Genomic DNA, 18,857 nt, shown 5'->3' with positions numbered 1-18,857 from the left:
TATTTTTTTATAGCTATTTATTTTTATTTAAAATAATGTATGAAATTATAAATTTTTTAATTTCATAATCTTTTAATTTTTTTATCTGTTAGATTTGATATTTACTATTTTAATTATTATTTATTTTATTTAAAATAATTTATAAAATTATATTTTTTTAATTTTATCTTCCAATTTTTTTATCTATCAGATTTGATTTTTATTTTTTTAATAAACTTAAAAAAATTAAAACATTAATAAGTTATTTTTTAGTTTATTTTTAATTACTTGGTTGAACACTAAAAAGTCTTTTCTATTTTATTTTTTATAATATTAAAAAATATTAAAAAATAATTTACTTTTAGAAATTTACTTAAAAAAAAAACATTTCGGGAGAAAACTATTGTTGCTACAAACAAACGGCCCGTGTTGTCTCATATATATTCCTGATGTATTATTGAATTGTACCGATCATATTCACACTATTTTGGTCCAGGCAGGACTGCATACTTTCCGGGGCGGTAGCGAAATTCCTTGAGGAAATATAGTATTACCGATCTACAGAAGCGTCTGAGATGTATGAAGGGTGCTTAATGGGAAAGGCCAACAAGCGGAGAAAGTCTCTTTTCATGAAGGTTGCAGATCCTTCGATCTAGGTAGCAGTGGGACTTCACTAATATGTCAAACGGGTAAGTTTTTTTTTTTTTGGTTCTGAGATGATAAGATCTGCTCTTATACATGTAGAAGAAATAATTATTTTTAGCACGGCATGGTCCCCTAATGGCTTCTGATTATAAAATTAAATACATGTTCATTTATTCTTCTTTGATGGTTTGGTTTTGTGTAGGAATGAATCAAGATTAATCCACGGATCGTTGAAGATGTTGGATAAATTGGATCGCAAATACTTGCATGTTTCCAAGCATCCAGTAGGTATTGATTTCCGTGTCAATAAGATTATTTTGTTGGTAAAAATTGCTACAGACAATGCTTACGTTGTGGCCATAGATGGGATGAGAGGAGTAGGCAAGAAAACTATAACAAAGGTTGTGCTTAACGAATGTTAAATGTTTGAGAGAATTTGTTTTCTTTTGAATGTCGGAGAAATCTCAATGTAATTGGAAGGTCTGGTTCAATTACAAGAACAATTTCTTGAACTAAAGATTCTAAAGATAAAAAATGCTTTAAGAGGAATCAATTTGATCAAAGAATGAGGAAGGGATTTGATCAAAGAATGAGTTTGCCGCCAAAAAGCTCTTGTTGTTCTTGATGATGTAGATAAATTGGAACAATTAGATGCCTTGTTTGGAGAGCGAAGTTGGTTTAGTTCTAAAAGCAGAATAATCATTACAACTAGAAATGATCATTTGCTAAATGAAATTGAACCAGATGAAAAGAATTAGCTACAAAGTTGGATTGGCATGCCTATAGGAGCACCCATCCGAATGAGATTATGTGGAGCTTTTGGATAGTGTAATGGACTAGGACTTCCTTTAGCTCTTGAAGTTTTGAGTTCTTATTTGTTCAAAAGAAGTATACTTGTATGGAAAAGTCTTAATGAGAAACTACAAAAAAATTCCATACCAACAAATTCAGAGAAAATTCAGAATATGTTTTGACATACTAGATGATGATAATGTGAGCCATATTCCTTGATATTGCATGCTTTTTCTTTGATTCGGACAAAGAATATATAGCTGAGATGCTATATGGCCATGGTTGCTTTCAAGAAATCAGTATTGGTATTCTCATTGTGAGGTCTCTTTTAACTATTATCAACTTGAATAAGTCAGAGATGCATGATTTGTTACGAGATATGGGAAGAGAGATTGCTCGTGAAATGTCACCTGATCAGGAAAACACAGCAGAATTTAGCTTCCCGAGGATGTACAGGATGTCCTCAACATTAGGATGGTAAGAATTGATTGCATATACCTAATTTGGTCTTGCGCACAAAAACAATTTTCCACCTCTTGTCTGTCAACTTTTTGGAAATTTTAACAAAATGTTTTGGCACGGACCATCTTCCACATCATTATATGTAATATTTCTGCCATTTTTGAACTGTTTTCAGGGAACGTAAGCTGTGGAGGGGCTCGCACTAGGTGTAAATAGTTGTACATTTTACATAAAAAACTCTACCTATAAGCACTAAATCATTTGTAAGAATGAGATATTTAATGCCCTTTGAAATCTTTACCATCCAATTTTCATCTGAAGAGCCTAGTTGTTCTTGCTATGCAGAACAGCAACATCAAAGAACTCTGGAATCAGATCAAGGTAAGGCACATGATTGTTTTTCAGTTGCATTTTTTGTTTTTCATGATTGTTTTTCGCTCATTTTCCTTGCTGTCTTTACAGCTTCTCAACAAGATGGAAATCCCAAGTCTCAGCTATTCCAAAAACCTTGTTAAGACACCAAACTTTCACAGTTCAGGTCTAGAGAAACTAATACTCAGAAGCTTGTTGAGAAATTGGATTTATCAGGAAACAGATCCTTTAAATCTCCCTTCTAGAGTCACCTGCCTTTCTAAGCTAGAGCGCGTGTTCGTTATGAACTGCATAGATCTTCTATCAATCTCGGAGTTCCCTTCATGTTCAAAGGAGTTTTACGCTCTTCATTTCACATCAATGGAAAGACTCTGAAGTCATACAAATACAATACCTCCACTGTTCTTGAGTGGGTGCCAAAAACTAATTGAGATTCATGGCATGAAAGGTGTTAGTGTCTGGCCCATTCTGTTGGATGACCGCAGCAATGTAGCGAATAATTTTAAGAAGACTCTTGCTCAGGTTACCCCTCACTCTCTTTTTCTGCATGCGCACACATGCACACGCATGATTAGTATATTGCATATATTTTAAGGTTTAGAATTTTATCTGTACCTGAACCAGGCTTTGTTCAAGGGTGAGCACAGTATGATATTTTACACCCAGTGGTGAGATACCAGGTTGGTTCAGCTATATGGAGACCGGTCGTCATTATCATTTTATGTTCCAGCAGTTGCAGATAGGGAACTCCAAGCATTGGTTGTTTGGTTATTTACGTAGCCATTGCAGCAAGTGAAGGATCATTTGGTGTTGCGCATGCCTCTACTGTGATAAGATATAATTAGTAATTATATTAAATTCTTCAAAGGGTTATTTCCGAGTGGTAAAATATCCACCAACCATTCTTTGGTGAAATACTTGCCATTTACTGAGATTCCATGTGCAATGGAAGGTGGAGAGGCATTGAAACTATATGTGGAAGTAAAGGAAGGTAACGCTATAGTAGAAAATTTTGGTGTCCATACAATAGCTAAGAAGCTAGATGGGGGGGACGGCCAAGGAACTTCGTTACCATAGCCCTCGGCATCTCCAGATGAGCAGCAGCTGGAGAGGAGATTTGTTGCCATTTACGTGCTTGTCCACGTCCTTGACACGGGAGATTTGGCTTGAGGAGTTCTTGTAATCTATGCATCCTTCCTTACTATTTGTCAGAAAAACAAACTTCATATGTCAATTTCTTCTTTTTGGCAGGCACATGGCCTTTTCCGCAATCAATAATGAGTTCTTCATGGCTTCCCCATTGATTTAAATACTTGAGTTTCGATCTCTTTTTTTCCTTTTAATTTAGAATTTCCTCGTTGAGAGAACAAAGAAAAGAAACTCTTCAAGACTTCAGCCTCAACTATCCAATCCTAAGAGATGTGCTTGTCATGAACAAAGGGTCTAAGAAAGGAAAGAATTTTTTAGCCGAACATTTTATTTACGGGTGAAAGAATGGAGGTGCCATTTGTTATTCCAATTATACATTTTTCAAAACATTCCCACATATAATCAGAGAAACAGAGGCAATGACTGGACACTCTACAGGCACGAGAGACTGATAAGCAGCAGCTTCTAATTAACTTAGAAGGAACTGCCATTGGTTCCCTCCAGCCTTACCACTCAATTCAATTCATTTCATTTTTTGATTACTTATTTCCTATCCACATCTTTACAGTATCGAGTATGCTCGGATCACTTCGACAATTGGTGCTCTGCACAATGGGCACTTTCCTCCGCCACGGACCAACTCATTTGCACATTTTGAACAAGTGCACATGTGCCCGCATCTGCATCCAATTTGAACTGATGTGTTAATAAAAGAAAAGCAGCAGCAAAATAAAATCAGCAAATCCCGAAAGGGGAAGACTCATTCCAACGCTCTCTTGAGTTGACCACGAAAAACCTCAGAAGAAAAAAGGCAATGATACCTGTACAATAGAGAATCAATATGGCTGTCACAGCAAACACAACATGTCCCTTTCCTTACATGACCCCATTTAGACCCATCCTCAGATGTCTCTGCACCCAACCCTGCAACATGAGACATCTTTCAAGTCAACAATCAAAGATAGGGTAAGTGATCAACAACCTTGCAATGAAAATGTTGAAAGCCAACAAAACCTTTTTCACCAGCTGATCTATTCAGAGCAGCAGAGACTTCCTGTCTGACAGAGCGTTGCAACTCAAGCTGCATGTCCATGCAGGCTTCCAACATCCTCTGCATGTGGCTCATTCCTTGCTGAAGTCTTCCCATGTCTGCTCTTAAATCATTAATTGTCTCCCACTCCTGCTCATCAGTATCAGCATCCACGTTCAGATAAAACTTGCACTAGAAGAAATAGCACAAAGTACTGAAAGCAAGCATGTGTAAAAACTGGAAGATTTATAGTACTACAGACACCGGAAACAGAAGTTACAACAAAGAAATACATTCTACTGAATCTTAATGCATCTCAGCTGAAAATATATGGCAATGATTTTGTTCCCCAAACTCTTTAATCATAAAAAATGAACCAGTCTTGGTTTTCAGAACAAGCCAGAAAGCAGATTTTTGTATGCCCTTTATTATGGAGAATTAGACAAAATGCCCAACATGATCAATTGACAGAAGAAGAAAAATGAACACTATCAATCTGGTAATAATATACACATTGTTTCAATATCTGCAGAGGATAAAGATGACTCACTAGTTCTGATCGATGCATGCTATGACGAGACCAGCTAGTGTGATGCAAATCCTGGTGCCACAGTGGCTGAGGTGGAGGCACAGGTGGAGATGGCAAGACGAGTGAAGGTCTGTTTACAGCATCGCGTTGACCCTCATTTTGTTCATCTCTTTGCTGCTCCTCATCCCGTTCTGGTGATGTGGGAGTTGGTGTTGGCAAGTTTCTGTGCAAATCCCAGTCAATGGGAGAGCGACCTTGCCTCTCCACGTATGACTGTATTAATTGGTCGAGGCTTTCACGGAAACCGCTACGAAGAAGATTAGAAACACTTCTCCTAAAACACAAAAGGTAAATTCCATTGAATGATCAAAGTGAATTCTTATGACTTTCAACACATCAAAGGCATTCGACAAAAGATCAATTACCTGCTCAATAGTTCCCTAAGCTCCATACTATACACATTCTCATCATCAGGAGGGTGAAATCTATTGAATCTTCTCATTGGAACAGCACGGCGAGTTCTTGGAGGATCAGAAGACCCCGCTGTCCAATTTCCAACAGTTTCACTAGAGCCATCCTCACGCCAAAGTTCCTGGGCTCCTTGTGGTCGACCTTGTTCACCAGGCACATTTCCAGGTGTTTCCCGTGACCATTCATTCACTGAGTTCTCTTGCCAATTTCCATCCATAGGTTCCGCATTACTACCTCTCCATTCATCCAACTGACTGTAGCCAGACTGTTGCCAGTTTCCTCTCTCGTCATTGGTTACTTGCTCCTGCCAACCTTCTCCTTGACTAGCAGTTTCTTGCCGGTTCATGTTATCAGTAGCATTGTTGCCCCCCGAGCTGTTTGTTTGATCAGGCAAACGACGCATGTCGCTTTCTTGACTCCTAGGCTGTGGTTGATCATTCTCCTCATGTTGGATGTCCTGATGAGTGTTTGTTTGAGTCCGATCATTTCCAGAATCATTGATGTTAGTATTAGGTGTGGTATCAGAATGGCTGCTTACTTGACCACGAACAATATTTTCCAACCTGGACCTAAACCCTTCCCTGAAAGAGAGAAGATGAATGCCATTAGGACAGTCAACTGAAACCATTTCTTTTTTCATTGTTCAGTAACTGCAATAGCAGCAACACATTAATCAAGTGCAAACAAGCCAAAAGGCAACAACTCAATTTTTAAGAGGATGTAACATTGCTCCACAAGAAGAAGGCCAAGTCAGAAGGGGGATGCATAAAGAAGGAAGAAAATGCCAGGGTCTTGTTTGCAGGCAAGATATGGTTTGCTTTCATTATTGCAGATTTCTCCATGGCAAGTTCCATCTATTTGTAGGAAACAGGGAAGAAAGGTGGTGTCCAGTATTCTTTCTTCCAATGATATGAAATTGGGATTCAAAACTCTGCATCAGTTACTAAAGGACATATTCTTGAAACTGTTAATTTTGTTAAAGTGGTTTTGGAATTGATAAATAACTGATATCTGCATATGAAGCAGCTTATAATAAAATATTGGCACCCATGTGTACAAATAGATTATATTTCAAACATTGGAGCTTCAGCATCTACCCTTCACACACAGTATTTGTCTCAGTTAGGTTAATATACAAATCAGAAACTTAAGATCTTTTCACACCCAATAGATCCATCACTTGCTGTCTAGTGGCCGGCTGCCTTCCAATGCATGGTTCCTGATTTAATTTTGTTTTCTACAATTCCTGATTTAATCTTTCACTACCCCAAACACACATAAACACAAAACTTAATTGTGCATTTATGTATATAAATCCACTCTTATCTTACCATTGATATCACCAATATAAAAGTCAAAATGTGCCATCCAATGCCCCAAGCAAAACTACCATAATGATGTATGGACAATATCATCTTTTCCAACTATAACATGCACAGAAAGACAATGAATTTGCCAAACCACCAAGTGCATACACCATCCTCTCATCTATGACTGGAAAGCCTGGAAAACTTTTTTTTTTAATAAATTGAATTTGGCAGCATTAAAATTCCCATTTTCACCCATGAATTTCCTTATCTTATCAGCAATCAACAGCCGAATAATCACTGGATTACATACAAACACCTCAGAGGAACGGGGAACATCTCCATAACAAATTTGTCTGAATCGCTCTGAGAAGTGAAAGTTGTGTACCATATGTTTCCTTGATAGGATGATCCTAATACATCTATAACAAAATATTTATCCTAATACATCTAAACAATGTGCAGCTTAGAAGGAAGATAAAGAAAACAGTATCCTCGAGAGCACCACTGTTGAAGTTTTTGAACAATCAGATGAACATTCTCAATAGTCTTCTACGGATTGAAGCAAGAATAGAAGAAAAGACATACCTTAAGCCAGAAACAGTGTGCCGCTGCCTTAATTGGACTAGTTCACTAGCAGCCATAGAAGGCGGTCTCTCCTCCTCAACCGGTCTTTCATTTCGCAAGAATCTACCTCTTAGTAATGACTGGAAAAGATTTAAGAGTGAGCAATCAAGGAATCGCAACAAGGGACTAGAAGAGAGAATTTCCAATCATCATATATAAGTAGATTGTCAGAGTGTTGTTATGATTAGCTAATAGAGTTTCCACTAGAAACATTATGTCTTAACTAAATTTAACTCAATCAAACATGGCAGATATTAGCCTAGAGGATGGGTATGTATGATATAGAAATCCCAGTATGTTTAAATTAATCATAAATTTATATAACCTTGCTTTCTAATGTCTTTGCATATACCATTGGAATAAATTAAACCAATGAAATTGTAAACGATTAAATTATTTGAAGACAAGCTTCCCAAACTTAGAGTGATTGTATCTTTAAACATACACTGAACAACAAGTTAGGTTAAATTACTAAGAAATGATACCAACAAAATCCAATTACGACAAAGAACTGACCTGAATGCGATTGCGGTGAGCGAAATCCGAGACAGCCCGATGCTCCAATAGTCCCTCAAGTTCTCTCTGTCTCTCTCTCTCAATCCTGACAAGCAAGTCAAGAATCGCTTGTCTTCCACGCAACCTCAGCATGTCCCTATGAATATGTTCTGGTTGCCCTTCATCATGGTCAGCAACTGACCCATCACGAGCTTGGTCAACTTGTGCATCGTGTCCAGCAGCTTGATCTTCCCTCCGGCTAGCACGAGCTCCTCGCTGCTGACTTGCCATCTGCACCCACTCCCTGACAATTCTAACTCTTTCCCTCTCTGTTTCACCAAGCCATTCTGCTCTGGGACTACCATTCCTTTGGGATACATTAGAAGCACGGTCACTAATGCCACTCTCCATCCATCCCCGAGCAATCTGCCTCACGCTCCTCTCAACTTCTCCAATATCCGGAGATTGCTCCCTGCTAGACTCATTATCCCCACGCTCATTCTGTGACACCATATGGTCATGTGACCAAGGTCCAAAGTCATTTTCACTCTCACTTGCATCCTCCAAACTTCCCTGATTCTCACTCCCCCGACTCTCTGATGCATTTGAAACCGACATGTTTGTATTAGACTCGGCATTCCTTCGCTGCCTCAATCTCTCCCTTCTATTCAACAAATGCTCATCCTCCAACTCCCGCCACATTTGCAAAATTGCAGACGCCTGAGTACTCGGCCTTTCCACTGCCCCCTGCCTTCTTGCAGTAGGTGACTGTGACTCCCTCAAAAATGAGGAATCAAGCATGGAAACCGTGTGCAAACCTGCAAGTGCCATCAACTCTGACTCACGACTCCTCCTCTCCATAGGCGTCATCATCTCCTGCGCCTGGCGAGCAGCCCACCTACTCAAAATACGAGAGTGGCGCCGCCTCACAGCTGATGACTCAGCCAAATCATCACCCTCAAGTTCAGACCTACGTCTCCTTCGCACAAGCTGATCCCCTTCATCATCCTCCTCATCCACGTTCCTATTAGAACTACACGAAGCAAATGGCATACAATCATCCAAATGCCCACGCATCAATTCCTCCAACCCCCTCTCAAATTCCATCCGGGCATCATCCGTTGATTCAGGCTTTTGTTGCAATGGTTGAAAATCCGTCATCCTCACACAACCCCTCCTACCCCCTGCACCTCACAACCTCCACTCTCAAAATTCACACCCCCCCTTCACAACAACAACCCTTCTCTAAATCCACCAATCACGCATAACTACACAATCCTAAAACATTTAAAAAAAATAATCAAACCCCAAAAATCCAAATACAAACCCTAAATTCACTCAGAAATTCATACCAAAAATAAAAATATATGCCCTAAAACTGGATTTCGATCGATAGAGTCATCAAATCTTTTTAAAAAAGGCACCAAAATTAATCAGATTGAGAAAAGCAAGGATTAATATTGTTGACGGAAACGTACCTGAGAAGCTAAATGTATAGTGTTTTTTATTATTATTGTCTTACGTTTGGGTTCTGTTTTGTGAAAGTGAGAGAGAAACCAAAACCAAAAAAATCCTATTCCTTTTTAAGGAATGGAAAATGTGAGGTGCAAAGAGAGATTTGTTGAAGAAGAGAAGACTTGGGGGGTGGGGAGAGATCAAAGAAGAGAATGATATCAGAATTTATAATTAGTGTCCATGGAAATTTTTTAGAGAGAGAAAAAAATGAAACTATGAGTGGTGTTAGAGAGATAAAGCGTGGTACATGACTAGAGAGAGAGATTTTATTTTATTTTATTTTATTTTGGTTTTTATTTTTTGGTTTGTGAATGGACCGCGGATCTAAAGGGAGCGACGGATGAATGACACGTATGAGACTTTGGCTTTTGATTTTTAGCAATTTTTTTTATTATTGGTCAATTACCTAATGCCACGTCATAAGATTAGCAAAAGATCTACGCGAGCAACATCTGGATTTTCTTTCCTTATCTGAACAGTGAAACCTTGGAAGTTCCAAAAAGAAAAGGGAGCCTTCGATTACTTAAGCTTCATCTATGCTCAAATTAAAATAATAATAATAATAATAATTAACTTGCTTTTCAAGTTTTTAAATATATATTAATGCGTGTCTTATTCGGGATATTAGCTTTCGAAATATTAATTATCAATGCATTTCTTTGTGCTATTATTTCTATAAATAGAAATTCATTGGAAATCAAGAAAAAGTATTGATATCATGAAATTGTGTGTCCCCTGCCTAGCCGCACTGTATGTATGACCCAAGATATAAATTAATTGGATGAAAAAAACTCAAGAATTTACTGCCTTTCTGTTAAAAAAAGTATTCAAAATAGAGAGACCAGGACGTACGGAAAGGGAATATTTTACGGTATTCAAATGGTAATCATTCATAAAACTAATATATACATGGAATCGAGTTTGATCGGATTTTACCTTATTTATATTATATTTATAACTTATATAAAAAAATCTCACTCATTGAAATATATTTGGATCGGTCCTTACGAGTTAAATCACCATGCGTGGAATGTCTTTTCTGTTTGTTATTTTTGTGTTTTTAAAAAAATTTGAATTTTTTTTTTTTCAAATTAATATTTTTTTAATGTTTTTAGATATTTTGATGCGTTGATATTAAATATAATTTTTTAAAAATAAAAAATATTTTTTTAATATATTTATAAATAAAAAATACTTTAAAAAATATTTACGATCACACTCCCAATTAAATTTACTTGAAAGAGTCTCGAGGAAGAAATCTCAAGGGGCTGGCATATTGGTAAAGGTCTTAGTTTAAGAGGTATGTTTTTTTTAGGTTCAGATTTGAATTTTATTCGCTATATTTTCTTGAGATCATGTTTTTTTGATGTAAAAAACTAAGTGATTTGCCTTGTTTTTTGTGTGGAAAATTTCTGTAGGTACTGGCGCAAGAGTATTGAAATTTAGTTAAGGTATGAAAAGGCTCGTCGAATAACAGAGAGCAGGAGCTTAGAGATATTTTTCCTTCGGAGGCGAGGGAGGGAGGGAGGACCGTTTGGTGGTCTTGAAATGCCACGAGGGAAATGAGGCCCTTGTCTTACTCCTTTCGATCGAAAACAGGGTGTGGATGTTGGGCGAGCATCATTCCTGTGCGCCTTGCTGCCTTTTTCAATGATAGCTCTGTTGCAGATTCACGCATATGTTTTGAAGATCTTAGAGAGAGATGGGTCAATGTTCTTGATCCAGTGTGCGCCAGACAAACAGTTCCTGAGAATATGACCGTTTCTTTCCTGCCTGCAGGTTGACCTCTGAGGACCACCCTGCGGAATATCACTGTTTCATCTACTGTTAGTAAAATTAAGAGCTTAATTAGCATTAAGACGACAAGATATAATGTATTATGATAATTAATTGACTGGTATAATTACAGTATGTGTCGAGTAATGAGTGGAGTCAGTGGACTGTTTTATAATAAGAAACATCGGGGATTGAAGAAAACAAAAATATTTTTCTTCTCATGTATTATTGTTACTGTTATTATGAGAGGCGGTCCCATAATATTTTATATAATAATATTTTTATTATATATGCACAGTAATAAATGGTATCTAATTAGTTATTCTCTAATATATTTTAAAAAATAAATATAAAATGAAGATAGTATAAAATCTATATGATTCATAAAAAATAATTAAAATATCTCCATTAATTTTTTTTCTCCTGGTTATATATTTATATTTTTTAAAAAAATGAACTCATGTAAATAATTGCTACAGCACACTAATTAAAGAGAACTGCAGCCACTCGTATGATTTTCGATTAATTATTAATGTCCTGATTTTTTTAAAAGAATTTTTTAAAATATATATTATATTTTGATCATTTTAATATGCTAATATTAAAAATAATTTTTAAAATAATAAATAAATAATATTATTTTAATATATTTTCAAATAAAAAATATTTTAAAAAATAATCATTATTATATTTCCAAATACCTTCTAAATCAACAAATCAACGGACAAGCTAGCTATCAAAATCGTTTCAAGTAATCTGTTTACACATGTTTGTCTTTGGATATTAATTGAAAAACAGGTTTGATCCAGAGATTATATATTTCTGGTAACTTTTATAAATGAAGTGAGGATAAATGGAGTCTTAAAAATTATAATTGTTTTATTATAATATAATGGAGGGCTAGATCTTGACTGATTATATAGTTTAAATCTAATTAGATTTCACAATCAATAAAATTAATGGTATCGTCAACAAGATCGAGATTGATTTGCGCCCTTTTTCTTTCAAAATGAAGAACATCAAGAAGAAAAGCTCTTTAATTAAGCAAGGACCAGGAAATCTAAGCCGAGGAGTTTAATACTGGTGTACGTAGGTATTTATTTTGTTATTTTAATTTACCCCAGTTGTCATTATTTTTTTATTCGAGAAAACTCCACTTCCTGAAAAGCATATTTTATGGGTCCAGATAAATGAGTAAAATCCCGGTTATTCCAGGCTCTTACAAGAGGTGCATGGCCTGACTCGAACTCGAGACCTGCTGTGCAGATCTTAAACCCCAGCTATCTCAGGGCCTTACAAGAGGTACACTTTTGTCATTTTTATTTCGTTAAAATCAAATATCAAACTATATTTATTAATTATTTACTTACTAATAAGATATATACTCCTTCAAGAGTTTTAAATTAATAATCCTAGTCCTGAGATAATAAGACAGTACTGGTAATATAAATTAAACTAGAAAGAATACCTTTTAACAAGCAGACTAACTATTTCTTTTCCATGTTATTTACCGAGTTAAAATTATTCATCCATGTGATCGAACTTATTTTCCATGATAATTCATGCTTTGAAACAGAAACCATTAATTTGGTTATAGAAATGATTCGATCCACTTTTCTTCCTTTTGTTCATGTCAGTGACTCGGAAATATCCACTTTTCTTCCTTCTGTTCATGCCAGTGACTCGGAAACCAGTCAAGACTTCTCTGGTGATTGGAGAACAAGATTCTCCGAGCTTGCTTTCTCGCAAAGTGAAGAAAGTTTAAGCCAAGAAAAAATGTCACGCTTGATTGCAATTTAAAGTTGAAGTAATTAAATACTACTCATTAATCATCTTTTAGCCATAGAATATTATACAGCAAAATTGCCTGTTCCAAATGAGGGGTTCTTCGTTCATGAGCATGCCCGAAAGATTTGATGATACGGCATTAATTACTCTTGTTAATGCATGGACCCATTGATTAAAGAGTTCAAGCTTGTCTAGTGACTTCTTTGCAAGAATCGATGGCTATCTTAGCCACCTACTCACTTTTAATCATTTCTACTTATTTTGGGTCACTTTTCTATCTGGCCTTGACAAACACTAGGCAAGTTGGACAATTTACTTTTTATTTTTTTTACAAAAGTAACCCCCATTTTCCCAATAATCTTTCCCCGGGCATTTTTATTGAATTTATTTTCGTGTTCGAAATTGTATTTAGATGTATTTTAAAAATATATTTATTTAAAAAAAATATGAAATTAATATTTTATAATGATTTTGATATACTACAAATATATATTCCTTAATTAATAATACATCCTAATGAAAATAAATATTAAGATTAGAGAGAATAAATGTGTTGTGTGTGTTTAATTATATTAAACATATAGCATACAATCATTTGGTAATTACTATGTTTATTTTTTCTGGATTTCTTGTGTTTTTTCCTTATGGTATTTTCATGTTTTTTTGGTAAGATTTTATTATGATGATCATACACATTGTATCTTTACTCATTAAGTATAGTCCATATGCATTCTAAACAAAATATATATTTTTTAGCAATTAATATATTTCTTTTTTTCTTTTGGGTTTGTTGATTTTAAATTTATTGTTTTGTTTTTTCCCTCCCACTTAATGATATTTTCATTTATTTAACAAGTAGTTTTAACAATCCACATATATATCACTCCATTAATTAACACTCCAATTAAATATTTAATTATTTTTAATCAAAATTGTTTCTACTTTACTATTATATATAATATGGATATATAATTTTACGAAATAATTAATCTCTCATATTTTATATAAATGATTCGTATTGTATAAATTATTTATATATATACATATGATCTCTCCGATCTAAATTCAAATTAAATCTAGATAATAACATAAAAGAAAACCGATAAACCGGAGCCAAGGAGGAAGAGTAGTTCCAAACTACATGTTTTTTGATGACAAGGGGGAAAACAAAAACATGATGGCCGTTTATTTTGAGCATAGAAATGAAAATTTTATCAAAAGGCAATAATGAAAGGGATATTTTCTATCCTGCAGGCCAATCAATATGATCATGGAGCTATTGTCTCTTCCAAGAAGGCATCATAAATATACAATGTCAAGCTTTGGATCCATGACCATGTCGTCGACCAAGGACGAGTGTTCCTCGTGGAACCCATGTGCCACCACTGCACTTGCATGGTCATATCCTGCGCTGCTTCTTCCTCTTCATTCTTTTTTTTTTATTTGGCTTTATGTGTGGCATCCTGTATATATATATATATATATATATAAATTATTCATACTGAAATTGACACAAATAATTTTCCTGAAATATTAGACACAAAATTGAAGTACCCAAATAATAGGCTTTTCTTCATCAAAATATTCTAACACCCAGCAAAATTGTGGTCGGGTTTTGAATAAATCGCTTGATAAAATTAATTTACAATTGATTATATTTACAAATTAATCAATTACTGGCTAGTAGCTAGATGCTAACATTTCGTTCTAACATCATGTTTTGGTACGTAATAATTATAAATTAATTTGGAAAGTGATATTAAAAAGAAAAACATAAACATCAAGTCAGAATTTTATAATTTTTACAAGATGAGAGGAACTAATTTGAGAATTTAAATCTTTGATTAATAATATATCATATCTCTTGACTTGTGTGTGTGTGTGTGGAAAAAAAAAGATCGAGAAGATGAATAATATGAACTACCCGAGCATGTATGCATGGGCCGTGATAGTCGGGATTATTTATATGTGTCCATTGGCATGCAGACAAGAGCATTGGGACAGACAAGAGCTGTATACTTATGTTAGGTTATCCATCACTCAATTTTCCATCTCCATGCAAGTTGTCTCCTCCACTTCTCTCAAATCATTCTCTAGGGTTTGAGCAAAACTCCATCTCCAAGAAGCCAAAAAACTATCACCGGTCCATCACATTTTGCACCCTTTGGAGCTACATGGGCATGGACAATGTACGAGACTTAGTCAGATAAATGGTGGAATTTTTATCATTGGGAATCAAATCATATTACAGTTTCAGTGTCTTAATTTGCTGCATTTCTAGGGCTTTCAAATTAAGGCTGTAGTTGTATTAGATTAGAATCCTATGTTGTTGAAGATGAAATTAAGAAAATGCTGCATGGTTGGGTCCATGTAACATTTATCGCTTAGGCGTTGCTGCTGTCTAGTTCTGTTCGAAGGAATATGCCACTACTCTTTTACCTATAAAGCTTATACTTTGGACATTATGTTCTTGCTTGTTCTTTTTGGTTTTCCTTCGAAGTGAGGGGACATGGCGGTGTCATGATATATTTAGCATATATGGGCTTGTCAAGTTGCAATTTTATCAATTTATTGGAGCTGTTACGATCGATGCTTGCATCTGTATCGATGTTTATTTAAACCATTGAACTTGAATATAATAATAAATAATTTTTTCATACATTTAACTGTAAATTTTTCACACCCTCTCCTTTAATTATATTTAACTGTGATTGGGTTTCAATCATACAATTTATTAATATATATATATTGGATAAATGTCAAGTATAATTTCATAATTCAATCAATTAATTAAGAAATATCTGCAACGAGTGAGATCATGATACTCATGAAGTTCAAGGGATGGAAGACCCGTCTGAAAAACATATGATAGTGATCTCCTGTCCCCTTCTTTCTATGTTCTCCAATTTACAAGTCATTTTCAAATCTCCTCAGGGTTTTTTTTTTCATGATTCCATCTCTAATTCTTCTGTATATCCTCTCTTGAATAAGCAACAACAATAATAAATATAAGTTTTTTTTTTTGGCCCAAAGGGTCAAATCTCCTAAACGAGGCACTAAAACATGGCTACCTCTGTTTCAACGTTTAATGGAATGCCCACTACTTTATCCAAGTTTTATCCTGATTTTGAGAGGTTCACGAACTCAGATGAGGGGTATTTATTATACATTCCTTTTCACCGACAATTCTCAGAGTGACCAAAACATCCTCGGCAGTGCAAAGTTGAATGCCTGATTTTGACAGACTTATCCTTCACGCCCAAATTCTGAAGATTATCTCACCTCATTAGCGAAGAGCAACACAGATAGACTTCACCCAAACTGTGTTCAATTCTTATTTCAACACTCATGGGCCACTCCGAACTGACTGGTCTACAAGTGACCATGTCATTTTCTTGGTGGCTTCTTGTCAACTCGGGTTGTTCTGATATTTTTCAGAGATTGCAGATCGCATGATCAGGGGGCAACAAAGTGGCCATAAACAAGTGTTTAATTTGCACCACCAACAATACACGACGCGTTAATTTTGAAAAGGGGAAATATGGGGAGGCAACGATCCTGATCTTACATGTTCTCTTTTTGGGCCATTTGGGGGGCTCTGTTTGTCTTGCTCTATATGGTATTGGCTTTTTCTCATGAAATTGGAAACATTAATAGATTTTATCCAGATATCCATGGCCTACATCATGGAGAAACTTCACTAGCTCTATCATTCTTTTGGAAATTTACTAGCTTATAGCTGTTCTCCCCCGCTTTTTCGTAGCATTAGATTGCCTCTTGCCGTCTACTTCAGGTTTTCCTTCTCCTTCCCTGTAGCAGGGAAGGTCCCTGGCCCTCTTACAAACTATGGGCTTCTCTCGAAAAATATTTCTAAATATAAGCCTGCCACTTGGGCCCTGACCATGAGATAAGTGGGCAGAGGTAAGACGTGAGTTGTGGGCATGGCTAAGCCATGTAAACTCAATTCATCACGATAGACTTCTTTCCTTCATTGTAGCTACATTATCCTGAGATTTTGTTTAATTTTTTAAAGTTACTGTATTGAGATAATTATTTAATATGATATTAAAATTATATTAGCTAAATAATTATGAGTTCGAATCTTACCAACTTTGTTTTATTTAATAAAAATTAAGCACAATACAATATTTATTTGGATTAGATTTTAATGGTAAATTCTCCATTAACCTACCAAAACAATTTATAAAACCTTTTTTTAATAATATAATATTAAAGAGTATTGTTGTAACAGTTATCATAAAAACAATATCTTTCTAGACTTATCACTTATCAAAGACAAACCTTCTGAGCGGGTTTAAAAAATATTAAAAGAATTTTGCTACTTGCTACCTTAATTTTGCGTTCTAGTTATGAAGAAAATCCTTGCTAACCATCGTAGCAATATAATATCATGCTGCAAAAGGTAAAACTGATAAATAGAGAAAACATCCAAGGCAAAAGGACATGCAGATTTCTGAAAGGCCTTCGGTTTATACTCTGTTATTCTTCAGCAAGACAAAAATGAGTGGTGATCATCGGTGAGTACACATAAACCGAGGGACTTGTTAGGGCAAATCGACAGTTTTCAAATACACGTAACTGTGCTGATTAGATTAATGTAACGTGGTGTGGAAAACAAGAATATTTTGTCCTTACGCCTTAAAGTTCCTGAAGGCCGCAGTGGAGTGGAAGAGGTGAACCTGCAATTTCATGGCGCCAGCCTTTGAGTATTTCAATGCCTGCCTACTCTTCAATACTTTGCATACTTGCTCCTTTTAAAATGTTTGCTTCGTGAAACCCGATGCCTGTCTGGTGATGACATTCATGTTGAATATATATATATATATATATATATATATCAACATGAAACTGGTACATCCCCTATGACATCATCAATAGATGTGATATTATCAGAAAAACTTGTTTGCCATGGATATATATGACAGAGTGTTTGCAGGGGTTGTAAGGGTAATAAATGTTATTTTTGAAAATATTTTTTATTTGAATATATATTAAAATAATATTTATTTATTTTTTTAAAATTATTTTTAACATTAATATATTAAAATAATTTAAAAACACTAAAAACTATTTATTTGAAGCAAATAAAAAAATTTATTTTTTTTAAAAAATGCTTTCCAAATATAAAAACAAATAAATTCTTATATGCTTGAAATTTGAATAATCAAGTTTGGATGAAGAACACGCCGTTGATATTTTAAATTTTATAATTAATTTTAATTTTTAATATTATATTGATGTTTTTTTTTTAATTTGGTATAAAAAAATATTAAAATGTCCAAAAATAACATCAACTTTATGTTTTTCGAACTGAAAATAACTTCAAACTCCACTGTAAAACATAAATATGATAATAAGAGTATCTTAATCGTTCTATAAATCCTGCAATTTTATACTGTTTTGATCCGCAATGCCTGGGAATTAATTAATGAATATCCGTGAGCTCAAATGTCAGGCTTTCCTGTCATCAAATCATGGAAATGATTGCCCCCTTGATGATTATTATATTAGTTTAATATACTGTGAAAATGATTGAAAAATATTTTTTTGGTTTAGAAAAATATTAAAATAATATTTTTATTTTTTAAAATTTATTTTTATATCATTATATCAAAACAATCTAAAAATATTAAAAATAAAATTAATTTAAAACAAAAAATAAAATTAAATATTTATAAAAACACTTACCAACAACCACGAAAATGAACTCGCTGACAACTACACACTAACCACAGCACTGATGCCACGAATTTTTGGTGTAATAGTATGAAGGTCAACGTTAAAAATTGAGACAGTTAAACCAACTCTTTCCATTTTCTTTTGAATTCGTTTCCCGCTGACACGTACCTACCACACTGAAGGAACGCTTTCAAATCGCGCCAGAGCTCATCCAAATCCG

The 18,857-nt window shown here is 34.8% G+C and overlaps 1 protein-coding gene and 1 long non-coding RNA gene across 5 annotated transcripts; one reads left to right on the top strand and one right to left on the bottom strand.

Moving 5' to 3' along the window:
- The first annotated feature begins 427 nt into the window (after positions 1 to 427).
- LOC133705828 (uncharacterized) lies at positions 428 to 3,560 on the top strand. Of its 4 annotated transcripts, none has more exons than XR_009844341.1 (6): positions 429 to 668; positions 827 to 908; positions 1,773 to 1,893; positions 2,054 to 2,259; positions 2,341 to 2,772; positions 2,875 to 3,560. It is a non-coding gene; the product is annotated as an uncharacterized LOC133705828 (long non-coding RNA). The 4 variants fall into 4 exon arrangements; XR_009844340.1 differs by having other exon boundaries at positions 827 to 912; XR_009844338.1 differs by having other exon boundaries at positions 428 to 668; positions 827 to 1,893.
- Positions 3,561 to 3,694: 134 nt separating this feature from the next.
- On the bottom strand, positions 3,695 to 9,628 carry LOC133705827 (uncharacterized). Its single transcript, XM_062131213.1, has 8 exons — positions 9,337 to 9,628; positions 7,880 to 9,136; positions 7,325 to 7,443; positions 5,384 to 6,010; positions 4,980 to 5,292; positions 4,414 to 4,579; positions 4,221 to 4,323; positions 3,695 to 4,079 (listed from the first exon to the last, which is right to left on the bottom strand). The coding sequence occupies exons 2-8, from the start codon at positions 9,017 to 9,019 to the stop codon at positions 3,962 to 3,964; spliced, it is 2,586 nt and encodes an 861-aa protein (XP_061987197.1). The 5' UTR covers positions 9,020 to 9,136; positions 9,337 to 9,628; the 3' UTR covers positions 3,695 to 3,961.
- Positions 9,629 to 18,857: the final 9,229 nt, after the last annotated feature.

This window comes from Populus nigra, chromosome 10 (genome assembly GCF_951802175.1).
Source record: "Populus nigra chromosome 10, ddPopNigr1.1, whole genome shotgun sequence".
In the NCBI taxonomy this organism is placed as follows: Eukaryota; Viridiplantae; Streptophyta; class Magnoliopsida; order Malpighiales; family Salicaceae; genus Populus; species Populus nigra.
The sequence above is the reverse complement of the archived record's forward strand: the minus strand, read 5'-3'. Positions and strand labels throughout refer to the sequence as shown.